General features: G+C 34.0%; 2 protein-coding genes across 2 annotated transcripts; one reads left to right on the forward strand and one right to left on the reverse strand.

The window, feature by feature from the left end:
• Window positions 1-753: 753 nt before the first annotated feature.
• Window positions 754-6,324, reverse strand: LOC123318695 (E3 ubiquitin-protein ligase RMND5A). Its single transcript, XM_044905388.1, has 6 exons — window positions 6,129-6,324; window positions 5,761-6,044; window positions 5,431-5,701; window positions 4,189-4,457; window positions 1,810-1,964; window positions 754-960 (listed from the first exon to the last, which is right to left on the reverse strand). The coding sequence occupies exons 1-6, from the start codon at window positions 6,322-6,324 to the stop codon at window positions 897-899; spliced, it is 1,239 nt and encodes a 412-aa protein (XP_044761323.1). The 3' UTR covers window positions 754-896.
• Window positions 6,325-6,630: 306 nt separating this feature from the next.
• Window positions 6,631-16,713, forward strand: LOC123318696 (NHL repeat-containing protein 2). Its single transcript, XM_044905389.1, has 5 exons — window positions 6,631-6,841; window positions 6,993-7,159; window positions 9,506-10,346; window positions 11,793-11,983; window positions 14,854-16,713. The coding sequence occupies exons 1-5, from the start codon at window positions 6,631-6,633 to the stop codon at window positions 15,622-15,624; spliced, it is 2,181 nt and encodes a 726-aa protein (XP_044761324.1). The 3' UTR covers window positions 15,625-16,713.
• Window positions 16,714-16,926: the final 213 nt, after the last annotated feature.

Raw genomic sequence — 16,926 nt, forward strand, 5'->3', positions numbered from 1 at the left:
AAATTGATGCTTTCAATTAAACATCTTTTTTGAAAGCATTTCGGTCGTGCCCATGAAAGGGATAAGGAAATGGCTGAATCTACACTGCAAATCTCATGTCTCTAACACTTGAATATTTCATTGATAATAAAATACTTCCAAGCTGAAAATTCTCTTTATTAGGCATATAAATCATTAGAACATCAATATTCCATATGTTATTCCAGCTGTCGAAGCTCAATATTAGATAAAAGGGAGTTCACGCGAAACGAAAGCAAAATCAAATTGATAGGTTATGTTTAACGTCTGACGTTTCATGATGGCAGCACTTCAACTCAAATTTCATCACAACACGTAAACGTTATATCTGACGTTATTTCTCACGTTAACGTTTACGTTCAGGCTAACGTTCTGTGCGCACTTCAATTCTCTATTACATTTGTTGTCCTTTATTATCAAGGCATATTTCAGTCGATGTTACCAGCTTGAGCAGTTCTCATAAAACGCTTTAAACTTTAAATACCCCATTTTTATTTTTCATTTTTAAGTGCTTAAAATAATTTTTTTGGGAAACGGTTGAAATGGTTATTTCAAAAAGTGATGTGATATTTCATAAAAAATACATCATTTTCGTCAGAAGGAGTATTCCCTATTAAATGTATATATTAAGTTTTGATTTATGCACTTAACTCTATTTCGAAAAAATATCGATTTGGTCACCTCGGCATCTGACCCCCTCAATTATAATCTTATAGGATTCATTCAACTCAAAACTTCTTAAAAATAGTATATATTTATTCTATGTTATTTCCATACTCAGAGATCACGTTACACATAAACTGAAATTCCATACAGTAAAACCTTCGTATCAGTAAAGAGAAAATCTTGATTATATTTTATAAATTTGAAACACTTCACTAAAATATAACAAATCTTGCATCACCTGGACTCTGTTCTACTGGGCAGTAGGGGCATTTCATTCTGTAAAAAAACAATTAATTAAAAAACTTCAATGTTAGGTTTCCCAGGGTGGCATAGCTCCTTATGATAACTTGAAATGGCTACATATTTTTTATCTAGGCCAGATTGGGGAAAAAAGGCAAAGAAAAAACTGTTTCTTTCAACCTCAAGAATCTACTGTTGAAATATATGTACAAGCCAAAGACTCGCACTCCCTTCTTAACCTCACTCAAAATTATATGGAGAAAACTACAAAAGATATTTTCATGAAATTAATTTTCACTTCTTTTTTCGTGAGAAATCTAAAATATTTTCTAATTTCTGTTATTTCCGGTTGCAATGGAAGTAGCCGCCAACTTCGTTTTGTCAGGTGGCAGAACAAGAAATTTGTACCACTTTTGGATATTCATCATATTTTGATGTGACTTCGATCATGACATCACTTTCCAGAAATACTTCAGCTTAAAGACAAATATTTCCCATTCGACGTTATAAGGATGAAATTTTCAGGAACTATTATTGAAGCCATGATGAACGTTTTTCATTTTAAAACTAGATTTTATGATTTTCACACAAATGAGTTTTCAAACCACGACACGTTTTTCACTATCACAATAGGATTTTCAGGTAAGTGAAGGTAAGTTTACCTTCACCCATCAACCATTTTCAAGATATAAACAATTTGATATTTCCGGTATAACCGTAAGTGACAAAAACTCGATAAGTTTCAGATTTCCTCGTCATCCCAGATAATACACTGAAAATTCAATGAAACAATATCTTTTGTAGAAAGAATCGCATTGGCATGATAAAAATTACAAGCACAACACAAATAAAGGAATAAATTCTAACTCAAAGAGAGAAACTTACTTGTTTCCATTACAAAGTTTACTCAAGGCATCTCTGGATATAACATGTCCACAAACAAGTCTCATTGGAGGGTTACCCTTGGTGGATTGTTGCCTCAAAATAGGGCAGGCAAACATCGAATGATACCTGCTGTCAGGACCCAAATCGATTTCAATCTGTAAAAATACATTTATATTATCAACCTGCCTCTGTTAGAGTTACTTCATTAGCAATATGAATAGATTCATGGTCCCGATACTTCCAATCAACCATATACAAATTAATAGCCCACATACAGTGTAGTCCAATGAAAATGTGAAAAATCGCTCGGACCTGTCAATTTCTGATTCGAGGAGGAACATTTTTTCCGCCCTTTGCATCCCCGTAACTGCAACCCACTAACGCGGTAGAGCCCAACCCCTTCATTTTGAATAGGGATAAGGGGTGTTGCGATACCTCATGGTGAAGATCTTATCGAGTACTAATCTGATCCTGACATTTCGCTTCAAAATTTCCAACGATAACGAAATGACAGGTTAAATAGTGGAAGAGTATACTCCATTCACTTTTATTTTAGCAGTCGGTTGGCCATAAAATGATTTTCTCAAGTTTTTGTAACCAGAACGGAGTAAGGTTGGCACTCATGAAATGTCGTTAATGTCATAGCGCCGTTGCCACAACTAATATCAATTTTTATTACGAAAATGCCGAAAGTGATTGAAAAAGAGACAGGTTTTCAGGAAGTGCTGCTTAGAATTCAGGTCCGCCCATTCAAATAGTTATACCCTGATATTCTAAAATCCACAATGCGTCAGACGGTAACGAACATATTCAATGTAAAAGAATTTATATGTTTCATCTGAATCTAAACGACTTATATTTCAGCTGAATATTTCCACAATCAGAAAGATTGTGAATGAAGAGGATGACAAAGAATTTCCTTCTATTGGGAGACCCAAAAAAGTGGTGGCATTTGAGAATTTTATGTTTGAGTGAATTAATGCGAAAAGTTTACTACAGGATTTTCGATGAATGTCATCGTAGAATAATTTCCCGAAAATTGATTTTTCATTTGACTTGTTCTTTACATTGTAAATGTCTTAAAGTACTAATAAATACCTAATTATTATTATTATATCAATGTATTAAGATAACAGCCACAAATACGCGCCAGTTGTCCTGTTCATGTGAAATTTTTTTTCAAAAGTGAAATTCATCTTGACTTAAATCTTCCTTTTTCCATTTACATACTTATATTGATGCAAGATGATTTTTGTTGAAGAATTTAACATTCTTGTAATTATCTGTTAATTCCTTCGGCAGATACCCATTCACAACCACTGCATCATATGCATTTCATATTCGGGTTAATATTTTTGAATCTACAACTGATGTAACGTATTCAAACTTTAGCCAAAGAAGATAACGAACATTAACTCTCCTCAAGCTAGTGCATATTATGATATTATACTGATCTCCTGTATTTTCCATGCAAATAACTGGATTTAGTATGCCTCAATCAGTTTGTATAAACTTCAATTATGTTCGTCACAAATTTTCCGAAGAGATTCGACATTGTGATAAAACACAGAAACAGAAACTTTTATGTAGAACGGGCAACATAGCGTTGATTTAAAATCCAAAAATGTTTTGACAAGTTTCATAACCCCACATTTTCGTATTATACAGAGTGAAATGTGTCAAATTTCCATGGCCACCCGAGTGCTAAAATAAAAGTGAATGGAGTATACTTACTAATACTACATAATAAGTGATTACTTTATTAAATGCTGAAAATGGGCACCATTCACTTCCATGCAGTAATATAAGTTTTGCTGAAAACTCTCATGTACATTACTCAAGATTTCTTGTGTAATTTTGATTCGATTTGGCGAACCATCCAGTGACTCAGGCTGGGTAACGTAAATCTTGGATTTCAGGTGTCCCCATAGAAAAAAGTCTAGTGGGGCCAGATCAAGTGATCTGGGTGGCCACTTCCCCTTCTTCCCTGAAGAAAATTTTCATCTAAGAACTGACGCACCGGTTGAAAGAAATGAGGTGGTGCGCCTCCATCTTGTAGTCATTTCACTGACCACTTCACAGAACTGGAGTCGTCGATCGGGATCATCCTCATTCGGTTCCTGAACCAATCATATGGAATATATGTTGTTTAAGGATTCTCATTGATAGAAAACTTTTAGAAAATGATGATAATGACATATCGTGAAATCGCGCCATGTTTTAGTAAGTCCATCACACATAACATTTCACACAAACATTTGGGTGTTAGGTGGCTATCTTCGCGTTGTGATCAGATGCCAACAAAATACAATTGTGATGCATCTAAAGCCATATTCGGCGCAGTCACAGGTAACGAGTCGTGAATATTAATACACTTACTGGAAGTTCATCTTTTCCATTCCACATTGGTCCGACCTGTCTCTGCATCATGACTTGTTTTATGTTCAACAGAGCTGGTATGGCAGCACAACCTGCATTCAGGCATATTGCCAAAGGACTGTGGACCGTTATACCCATCAGCTGACAAGCATCTCGGGTGAAGAGTTCGTAAGTATCAACCCACAGTTCTTCGCTCACCAGACAACTGTACGGAGAGGTTCCTATACCATTTGGAATATACAGTAACATACCCATCAAAACCTGTATATCTGAAACAAATTCAAATAATAATGAAAACAGAACTCTGGAATATTAACAAAATTAGATACTATGCTTATTCCATAAGGAAACACCTACTGATTTTTTTATCAATTATGCAAAATCTTAGGCAAATTTCAAGCCTAAAGTTGCATTCGTAACCAATTCGCTAACCGAGTAATAGTGTGGCACGAGAGTTGGCATGAAATTTATCATTCACAATAAATTTCGGACTTCAATTGAATTTGTGCGCTTTGTAGTTAGTATATCTGACATAGATAGTCTAATAAAAGTGGACAAAACTGAAATAATTGATAAATCATATTGTGTTTTCAAAGTTAGTTGAATCAATAAATACAGCATAGACCACGAAACAAATGGTTACAAAATACTCGAATGATAGTAAAAGCATGTAACCTTCCAAACAAAAGCTCTGCGCATGGTACATAGTCGACACGCAATTCCGTGATGGAGTGAAGGTTTGCAATCCACAAGAAATTTTGCCAACTTCGACTTCCGTGCTAGAGTTGTATTTCATGACGAATGGTAACAGAACGCCATAATATGTTTAGTTTGCGTGCCTGAGTGCACTCGGCCAGCAAATGCAGCTTCATTATTTTCCAAATATTCAGGTGAAAGTTGCGTAAACAGATCAGTTTTCTTGTAATCCATTTAGTGTGGCAGTTACTTGATGGAAATTCAATGTCAATAAGTGAAAATACAACACAAAATTTATAAGATGTTGTACAAGAATTATTTCCCTCACACTGCAACTTTTTCGGGTTAACATTTTTTTATATTTGAAAAACATGGTAAAACCAGAAAGATAAAAGCAAGACATTCGTTTGATCATCGATAAACATTATTATTGGTTCGTTCCAATTTAAATATTTCAGATCAGAACAGCCTATTTTGAATTAAACTCTATCACACTTGCTTACTGTTGAAATTAATACTAATATACCAGTAAGAGCAAAATTTTACCTTTTTCATGTTGCTTTACAAACTTCCTAAAATGATTCCGAGCATAAGTAATAGCATCAGTCTGATAATGTGTTCCTTTGGATAGGAGTTCAATATATTTCAACCTATGTAATTTAAATTCTAGGGTAGAACTGATATTATCTAGAGCTTGTGAATGAGCAGTAGCCCATGCAAGGGCCGGTTCTAAATCTTTATTCCTTAAACAATCTAAAATGTGATTCAATTCTCCAAATGATTCTTTTTCAGTAAATTCACATTGGACATCAGTCTCCTAAAATCATTATGCCATCAATAAGAAGTTCTACAAGTTGAAATAAAACGATAACTTACTTCGGCTAGAGCTTCAGCAACATCATGCATTCCCTGTCTATGATAATGCTGACATATTATTTTATTAATCAGGTTCACCTTATCTGGATTATTGAATATATTAGGTCTACTAGTAGCAGCATAATCCGCAACGAAATTACGGTCAATTAATTTACCGTATTTAGACAATGCACTGTGTAATTCCCTATGATCTCCTGCAAATTTTGCTAGAGAAGTTTTTGCTTTACACATTGTTTCTTTAACAACTTCTGCTTGATCTTTAGTGAGTAACTGGTCTTCAGGAACTGAAAAATTATTATCATTATGAGTGCGTGTTTATTAGAAGAACAAAGAAATTGAAAAATCTAAAATATTCCAAAAATACTCACCAGTACTAAGTTGTTCTTGGAGGCCTTTAATATCTTTTATGACATTGTCCAGGAGGCCCAGACCTTGATCCTTTACACCCTCAAATCTTACCAGGAGTTTATCTAACTCCCTTTCAAGGGACAAGCACGCTTCCATCCCTGAGCTTGGTGAAAAGGAATCTAATTTACCTGACATGATTAATAACACAAACAACATCCATAAACACGAAATTGTTGAACGTCAAAATGACAGCTGATCGTACATATGATCGAAAAATAACATAGAAAAAAAATTCATTGCGTTTTCGTTTAGGGAATGAGTTTCGATATATCTGATGCTTTTGATATGCTCTAGAAATTTTAAATTTTAGAAAAGGTTACGATTTTTGCCAAATTGGCTTTTATCCTGATAAATTTTGTTGTTCAAAGGTAACCTAAAAAATCATGACCATAAAGAATGTTTTCTGTGTTCTTCATAATAACAATTCAAATAACGTAAACGAAATAACTTTCACTTAGATATATGAATAAAATATTTAACAGAGGTATTTTTCTTTTTCCACAATTATTTAGAAGCTTTAAGAAAAATACAATGGATGTGGATGAAGATTTTCGCAACTCTAAGCGTAAACTAGCAAGTTATGTTCATGGATCAAAAGGTGAAGAATGGGAAAAAGCGTTTTCGAAATACCTGGCTGAGATAAAATATCCACCCGTTAAAGATTTTCAAAAGGGTATGTGAATTTTATTTTCATTTGCCTCTTGAACGACGGATAAAATCTGGAAATTAGAAACTCTTATATTCAATGATTAATGATATTCTAATTGCTATCGAAAGATGTATGTTTTATAGGTATACTGTTCCTCAAATATTCACTTTTACAGGTCTTGAATGGTTTAATGTCTCTAAGCCCATCTCTTTCAAGGAGGATTTAAAGGGTAAATTAGTTTTAATGGATTTCTTCACTTATTGCTGCATCAACTGTATGCACATATTACCTGATTTGAAGGAGATAGAGGAAGAATTTACTGTAGAGGATGGATTAGTTGTCGTGAGTTGATTATTTTTCAACATGCTGATTACAACATTTCAAAATAATGAAATGTGATGCATGTTTTTCTTATGGCTGAAAACTGGTTGGGACAGACTGTATTTCTGATTTAATTTCAAAATTAGGTACTGTTATAAATATGAATTCTAGCTCAAGGGGCATTGTCTGCAGTTTTGAGAGAACTGACATCAATATTGAGCTATTCAACTAAAACATTTCCATACAAGTGCAACTGCTGGTTATGCTGGAAAAATTAAACTACTTTCTAATTTAAAATGCAGACCCAGTATTATAAAAGGTACCTTTATAGAGTCCATTAAAAGACAATTCCAATAATGTGCTATACATGCGAGGTACATATTCAACAATTTTCTACTTATCAAGATTTTTGTGAAACAGATTGGGTTGAGAGGTGTTTCATATTTCAATTATTATGGCTGAGATAAGGTAAAATAAAATTACCATCGAATTATCGTAAAAGCACCTGGATTTTGTTTGGGTCATCAATCAATTAGGACAAATCGAAGGTAATTAGTACAGAATGTTGAGGGAGTATTTACTCCCTTAAAATTAGATATTTTGAAAATCTTTTCTTTTGGTGTGTGTAGGGTGTTCAAAAGCACAATTTAAAATTATTGTCATATTCAGGACTATATACAGGGTCTTCGAAAACAAAGATATAGACCAAAGTTACACTTTGTTAAATGTACCACTCTGTAGTTGAACTCAAAAATGGAACGGCAAGTTCAAATTATGATGATTTTCTTCAGATCACCTTATACCTTAGAAGGACCATTTACGAGATAATGGCGAAAATGGTTTATTAGTTTGAATTAAAAATGGAAAATTGCTCAGAAACTATCAGGTTTAGATGTAGAAAATTTTTATGAAGATAGTTTCGAAATTAATTTTTTTTCAACGATTATTTATAGTTGATGTTTGAGAATTAATTATGATCACTCCGTATATTCCAGAGTTGAAATTTTCTTTTATATGTAGGAGTAGCCAACTTGTCTACTCGAAAAAATTCTGGCTGTATCGCTGGCGAACTAGTTTCTCCATTAATTGCTATTTAAAAAAAAATTCCCAATTTTCGATTTTTCGCCATTATCTCGTGAAGGGTGCTTCTGAGCTATAAAGTAATCTGAAGAAACTCATCATAACTTGAGCTTGCCATTCCATTTTTGAGGTCAAATATAGGGTGTTACATTTAAAAAAGGGTAACTTTGGTCTATATCTTTGTTTTCGAACACCCTGTATATATGACAATAATTTTAAATTGTGCTTTCGGACATCCTACACACACCACAAGAAGAAGATTTCCAAAATATCTTCATTTAATCCCTCAAAATGAGCGCCGCGTCTGGGGTGGGTCACCCGGTATATACTTTTTCCTCCATTAGGTGGAAAATATGAATCGTAAAAAAAACTTGTAATTCAATGTTTTTAGTAGAGAAAAACGATGAACTGAGATTAAGAGAGGTTAATTAGCAAAAAATAGTGTGGTGAAATATCTTGAAGATCCACAGGGCAAATCATCGCCAAAATCATAAACTTTTTCGATTAACTGGAATAACAATTCGATTTGGGAAAAGGAATTGATGTTTCAGACGCTAATGATGTTTTTTCCAGTAGAAATGATATGGGACATAAAAAAATATAGGTTTTCATTGGAATACATACTTCTGTTGTTACTTTTACCTATACTTGTAGTCTCCTTTATCGTACTGTAAAGCATCCATACGCTAAATTAATAAATAGAATGGAACTTATTGAGTTTTCGAACCTTCGATTTGACGAAATTGACGACTATTCCATGAACAATGTTGACCTAAACAGAAGTCATTTGAGTAATAATAGGTTTTCTTCGCTTAACACATAATCAAACTAATTTTTGCTGTAGTTATTAAAATTTATTTACAAAAGTCATTATAAGTCAAAATCTTCTGAAGTGATGCTTGCACAAGGTACATTGTTCAAATTTTCTTTGAATGATCTCATTCATGATGCCATAAAATTCTGAGTTTGCTATTTGAAATAAAAAATAGTGCTATTTCAGGTATAACCAGAAATTGTTCCGTTATGAGAATATTTTAGTTGAATAGATTAGTGACTGAAACCCCTTGATGCAGTGAACTGAATAAAGAATTCATAATTAGAAATAAGTTACCAGTTAGAAATAAAGATTTCTTCAAAGGCGTATGAATTAAGATATCCTGTTAGGAAAAATAATGTTTCCGACTCGTGCGACTGCCTGCGCGAACTCTGATGCGATTTTTCGGATCAACGACAGTCGCGTGCTGGAAATATCACTTTCTGCACTTGTTAAGAAAATAAAAATTTCAGATTGGCGTGCACAGTGCCAAGTTTCAAAACGAAAAAATCTCCTCTAACATCTTGGCGGCCGTACAACGCTATAACATAAAACACCCTGTTGTCAACGACGTTGAGATGGACATGTGGCGCGACTGCGGAGTATATTGCTGGCCATCTTTGATGCTGATTGGTCCACATGCTAACCCAATCGTACTACTCACAGGGGAAGGGCACAAGGAAGAGTTGAAATTATACATCAGAAACGCCTTGAAATACTACAAGGCTCAAGGAGCCATCTCCGATCACAAGATATCCATGAAATCTGTATACCACTTTTTACCAGAAGAGAAGGGGCCTTTATTGTTTCCTGGAAAAATCACCAATTACCTTAGGAAGGATGGAGAAGAAATTTTTGCTGTGTCCGATAGTGGTAACAACAGAGTTTTGATCTTCAACAAAGATGGGAAGATCCTGAAGCAGATTGGATCATCCAAAATGGGACTTAAAGACGGTTGTATAGAAGAAGCGCAATTTAACAGTCCCCAAGGTCTTGTATTTTACGATGAGAACAAAATCTACGTCGCCGATACAGAAAATCATGCCATCAGGCTGGTGGATTTATCCAAGAATACTGTGGAGACAGTTGCAGGAACTGGCATCCAAAATCACCATGACTACAGTGGAGGATCTCCTGCAAAAGAACAATTGCTATCGTCGCCATGGGACTTGTCCTTGTTTAAAACAAAGGAAGGTTGTGAAGTTCTGTTGATCGCGATGGCTGGAACACATCAACTATGGGGTCTGTTTTTCCAGACAACTTATTGGTGGAGAAACAAATCTGCTGTGGCTGGTACTTGTCTTGCTATTGCAGGTAGGTTGAAATGAATTTATTTGTTTAAAACTAGTATACAGGGTGCCTGGAAATGAAACTACATGAATCTACATGAATTTAGACAAAAATTCAGTCTGCCATATTGAATACGGAAATACCGATTGGTTTAAAATTTGGTAAATGAATTAAATTAGAAGGCCTTAACAAGTATCTGCAGTTAAATAAAAAGCTATTTAATATGAGCTTGCAATACATTTTGTTTTACTCGTATATGTTTAAAAAACTTGCAGAAATAAAAAAGTTTGCATATTAATTGGACTTTTCAGCCATGTTTTTTAAAAGGAAAATTTTCATCCAAACAGAATAACTTAGAGGTTTACTATTTCAACCCTTTCTGAGCATACTTTAGCGTTTAAAAAATTCCAACATGTGTAATTTCATTGACAAATGATATTTACCAAGTTTCATTTCTTCGGCTCAATATGCAGGAACAATAAAAAGGAAAACAATATTTTTGTTTCGGAGGGGTTTTACTTTTATGGGGATGGGTTCTTCAAAAAATTTGATGACGAATACAAATACCTACTTAAATTTTGCTCAAAGAATCACCCCTTTCATTTTTTCGGTGTCATTCAGATACACACCCTGTATAAGCAGGGCAATAATTTTGAACACATTTTTTCACTAAGGTACACTGAAAGAGTTAACGATCCATTTTTCACACTGATCTAGTTTTTATAAAGCCATCTTCATTATCTGCATGAAATTCACAATTATCGGCTGTGTTTTGCAACATTGTAACGAATTGTTCTATAGTTTCATGACATGAAAAATTTTCTCAATCAAGGATTGGATTTTGTCTTTGAGTAAAGAATAATATAGTATTTTATATTCTAAGGACTTTGTCTTTTTATTCACCTATGAATGTAAACGTGTTTGAAATTTTGAGGTCTTCATGGTTATCTTTCACATCCCATAAAACTATCATGTTTTTTCGATTTGGATTTTACAAGAAAAAACATATGGAAAATAACGCTAAAAATTAGGTCATTAGAGTTGATAACATATACTTTCATTTCTTGAATAATAATGTGGTGGTACAAACGACGAATTTTTCTGAACGTATGTTACTTTAAGCAAAACAGTAGCATATTATTTTACTAAAACGATGCATTAAATAGGGGGAGTATAGAAATGGAAGTTTATTAATACAACACTTGAAGGTCGCCAGATCAAAGCTTTTCGGGAAACAGTCTGGAGGCAGAAAGTTCCAAAGTCTTGATGCTCTAGGTCTAGGTTAAGTTAGGTTAGGTCTGGAGGCAGTAAGTTCCAAAGTCTTGATGCTCTAGGTCTAGGTTAAAGTTTTTTATCAAGATTATATTAGGTAGTAGAATATAATTACTAAGAAAAAAAATTGAATTCACTAGATGTCCAATCCGTAACGTACGATTTGTCAGTTTAATAACTATTTTTCCTTAATTTTAGGTTCAGGTCGTGAGGAAAATAGGAACAATGTATATCCTCATACAGCAGGCTTTGCTCAACCATCTGGACTTGCACTATGCAAGAAAACTGATGAATTATACATCGCAGATAGCGAAAGCTCAAGTATTCGAAGAGTGTCGCTTAGAGACGGAAAGGTTTCTGCTGTGGTTGGTGGAAAAGAGGACCCTAAGGTAAGTGTAATGCTTGTGCTGGTCAAATTTATTTATTTATTTTCTTGTTTATTTATTTGGCACAGCAAGATCATAGGAAAACGCCAAAATAACCATTTTTGTATAATAATGGTTATAACAATCAGAATAAATTATTCTAGAAGATAATTTGCTAGCTATAGAGCTGAGTGCTCTATAGTATTGTGATGAAATCCTGCCCAGAAGCAGTTCCTCTTCTGTTTTCTCTGCGATCTGCTGGCCATGGGTGGCTCAAAATATTCATATGGCCCTCTAGTCTGGTGTAACGTTTTTCCCTTCTTTCCTTTATGACGTCCTTGTATGGAGCTCGTGTAGTGTTTGATTTGAAACGTAATACAGCGCATTTGTTATAGTTCTAAGGATTTTGGATTGGCTCCTTTGAATTGACATGTTTTTTTTTAGGGTATATTACGTATATTGCCGGGAACGGTTACTACGGTTATTCTGGTGACAGATATTGCACCGAAGTTTCAGGAATTTGACATATACCGACCGGCTACTTACTAACCAAAGTAACCAAAGCGTATATACGGACCATAACCTTATTCTTACCTGGTGATTATGCGAACAGAATTCTTTTGCCCTTAGTCGGGTGCGTATCCACGAAAAAGTTATTTTTTTAGTAATCAGAATGCAGGAATACAGGCTCATTTTGCTTGTTAGCGAATTCAGAAAGCTGTTTGGTCTTAGTAATAAATAAAAATATACAACGGAAAAAACGAACATCCGTTAATACTCAACAAAACGGACAGTTAGGTACACAGACACGAGTTTCGACTGTAACATACCTTCAACAAAAATTTTTACTGTAACAGACTTTCAAACTGTCCATTATTTTGTAGACAATTTTCCAATTTTCGCTTATAACTCGAGAACAAAAGAAGGTGGCCAAAAATGACTACTACTCTTACTAGTTTCTCAGAAAAAGAGAACGAGAATGGGGTATCAGATTCTGTCTATCTCCTCTGGTTTAAAAGCTGTAGTGCTAAAACATCGAGATTTGCCCACCCTGTACATTCAAATATTGGGTATTATCTGAGCATACCTAGTCACGTTATTTGCGTATGGTTCCTTGATTCTTCGGATTCACCGAAGGTTGTAGCATGTAATTTTCTAAGGTTGAGTTAATCTCTCCTGAGTATTTTCAGGGACTAAAATAATATTCTTCGAAGTTTTTTCTTGAAAAAGCAACCAAAAACTAATGGCATGTCGATATTTTGAGAGTTTTATACCTATTAGCAAGGTAAACCATAATTGTCGATCAGCAGTGCTAAGTAGTAGGTACTAGGAATTATAGAATACCAAGAAACATGTAGTGTCTGTCTAATGAACTTATGATCGAAATCGTTTTGAGAATGTGCCTATTGGCCATCGAGTTATTGTTGAATAACTCGAAAACAAAACATATGTAGTTGTAAAAAACTAGTCTTAGGGAATGTCAGCAGTGGCGGCTTGTGATCTAGTTCACTAGAGGGCTACTTTTAGGATAATAATAAAAATATGAAATTTTAAAACCGGTTTTCCGCAAAATTTGATGCAATTTATAATTCCTTTCAAAACATACCTGTTCTTATTTACTTGCTCGTTGTGCTTAATAATATTATTCCGGTAAGCTGAATCTAATTGAGCAGCGATATTAGTCGTAACCAGAAAAGCTAATTCTATCGAACAATTTACATGCTTGGCAGATAGCTCATGCTTCTTAATTTTTTCTTTAAGGTGCTTCAAATCTCTAAATCCTGCCCTTGCCCATACGTTATCACTTGTTATACACTTGTCTTGAGAATCGTCTTGTGTAAGAAGTTTTTGGAGTTTAATCTGCCTGGGTTAAATTTAAATCGGGAGTCGGTCTACCCAGCAGTTTAATACGGCTGTTTTTCCGCCAGCAAAAGCCTCGCGAAATCAGTTTTTGAAATATTTTGAACACTATTGTTCGCCATGATTTCAAAACGTAAACAAATAAGAACACACGCTAGGTTATCCGTCTGTTCCGATATTCCTGAACAGTACTGTCAGTATTTGAGAAACGATGCCTATTGGCCCAGTCGTTCGAGTTCTATTGTTATTCGATTGCGGGCCAGTAAAACCAGCAATATCGGAACAGGCCCTATCTATACGCTAGCGGGCAGCGGCTAGACTGAAGCGGATAGGGGCGGGGCGACTTTTATCGTAGCCCTTTTACTCCTTAAAACGACCGACACGAAGAGTTGCGGCTGGAGCCGAATTACTGTCCGAATGCAAGAATTCGGGGCTATACGATTCATCGCCCATGCAGGGACGAACTGCTAGATTATGATTGAAATAAACAAAACTGCAGGAGTCGCATGAAAGTTTTACATGAATAAATTATATAAATAACCGTGGAATGTAATATTTTCATTAAAAATCGTATGGAAGGTAAATAGCATAAAAGGATTGATTTCTTGTATGGGGGGCTGTAGCCCTATAGCCCTCACAGACCAGCCGCCACTGAAAGTCAGTATGTTTTGGAATCGTTAGTTCAACACTTACCAAATAAAAGAAAAAGAATCTTGGAACCACCCAATTTAACAACTCCGATTTGCAGGAAAACGTTTAAAAAATTTTCGTTACGTACTTTCATTGATTTATTATTTCAATTATATATCAATATTTCTTTATGTATCGTTCAAAAACAATTTGAAGAAAAAAAAAAGAAAATTGGCTTATAAATGTTAGTTTCAGAATAATTTGACTACTAAACGTTGTTTTATGATAATATGATTATTCCTTTTTTCACTTTTCTTAAGTTTTGATCTGATAGTTCACGGAGATAATTATTTGAAAGCATTCTGAAAAGTTCTGTTTATCTAAATATCAAACTCTTTTTTAAGAATCTATTTGGCTTTGGTGATGTGGACGGTAAGCTGTACAGCGCCAAGCTGCAACATGCACTAGGAGTTTCAATGTCTACAGACGATTCTCATCTATTTGTGGCAGATACTTACAACCACAAGGTCAAAATAGTGGATATCTCCAATAACACAGTTTCCACTTTAACTCCGCCAAAACTCGAGGAAGAAGGCGCACTTACAGCCTTCAGGGAACCAGGAGGATTATGTATGAGTCTAACAGAGTCCAAACTGTACATTGCTGACACAAATAATCATTGTATAAAAGTAGCCGAACTAGATTCCAGTTATAAAATAACCAAACTGAGTAACCTGAAATTGACTGCTTCTGAATATGTGAAGATGTCTTTTAAATTTGATGGTGACATGGTAAAAAGTACTCCTGTTTCATTGCTTAAAGATGGGGGGAAAATATCAGTAGTTGTCTTGATAAAATTATTGGATGGCCTTAAGTTAACTGAAAACCAGAAACAGAACTGGGTGGTTGAGTTACCCAATGCTGCATACTCTTGCGTTCCGAAAACTGGTGATAATTTGAAGCAATTGGAATTTTTTGTAAATATACCCCCAAACCCTGACTTTGGTAGGGATTGTATAACTGTAGTTTTCAATCTTATGACATGTACAGATACGGCTTGTGTACCCAAACAGTTTGCTCTTGAAATTCCATTGGTTGAGGTTACTAATGACAAAAAAGATGAGAATAAGTTGGTGACGGTCAATGTGAAGCTTGAATCCATAGAAATTATTTAATTTTTGGATTTATATTATGTTAAGAGTATCAGGTCTTTGTTCATTAACTTTTTTGCATATGTTTCACTTTCTAGTTTGAAATATTGCATTTAATTCATTACTGAAATTGAGTTCTCTGCATTCATGATGATCTACTATTAACCATGCCCTAAAAATATTAATCGATCAAGGTGCGGAAAGGTTCCTCTGAGACAAAAAAAACTATTGAAGTATTGAATAGAGATCGATAATCATTACTTTTAATGTGTATTGAGTTGGCCCAGCACTTTTCGATTTTGAAAAAAAAATTGTGCTGCTTTTTATCATTGAAATTTTTCTTCTAGTTCATTCCGAAATTTTCGAAAACTGCTGGCTGGCCCATTTTATACAAATTGTGAAATATGCCTCGAGAACCATATGGAATAAAGGAAATATTTAAATGGAACGCAGCAGCACAATTCAGCACAAAAAAAATTTGAAAATCTTATTCTAAACTAACATTCCGCACCTTTAGTTTTACCATTAGGTTTTGGGTAAAGTATTTATTACACTTATATAATGTTGCTTGAAATCAAGAAGTAAAATTTAGGTAAATTTGGGCAATTTTAAATTTTTATATCCTTTCTTCATTAGAAAGGTACAATCAATTCCTGACGGTCAATAATATAAAAACATTATCAACTATTTATATTTTGACATATTTTGCAGTATTTGGATTGATTGCCCAAGAAATGGTTTTCACTGAAATTGCCGATTTGATTAGAAGAGATAGCAAGTTAGACATTCATAATGAAATCTCAATAAATCGAAGGATTGTTTGGAATTGAAATTATGAAAATGCTCGGATTGTGAAATTTATATTTATAGTTTGTTAAATCCAATAATTTTTACAGTTATTTAATTTTATTAAGTATTCTTGATTTTTATTGTTTTATCCTTATGTATTGATGATTATTCGCTAGTCGCACTATTGAAATCTTATTTATATTTATAAAAAACATATTTTTATACCAAAAAAAGTGTGAAAATTAATATCTATATATTTTACTCTTTCTTCATATAAGTAATATTTTTCTATACAAAATATTATATATAAATATATAAAATATTTATTCGTTTTTGATTGTGTTGGGTATATTGAAATTTTGTTTTAAACCAGAAAGAGGAAAAAGTGAGGAAATTCTATTGAATGTAGTCCGTTACAATAACGGAGGACATTTATGGAAGGCGGAATTAGTAACAAAATGTTTAAAATTAAAACTCAGGGTTTACGTGATTCTAAAATAGGTGGACAAAATTCCAGAGCATAAATCTACCACAACT

Source organism: Coccinella septempunctata, chromosome 8 (genome assembly GCF_907165205.1).
Source record: "Coccinella septempunctata chromosome 8, icCocSept1.1, whole genome shotgun sequence".
In the NCBI taxonomy this organism is placed as follows: Eukaryota; Metazoa; Arthropoda; class Insecta; order Coleoptera; family Coccinellidae; genus Coccinella; species Coccinella septempunctata.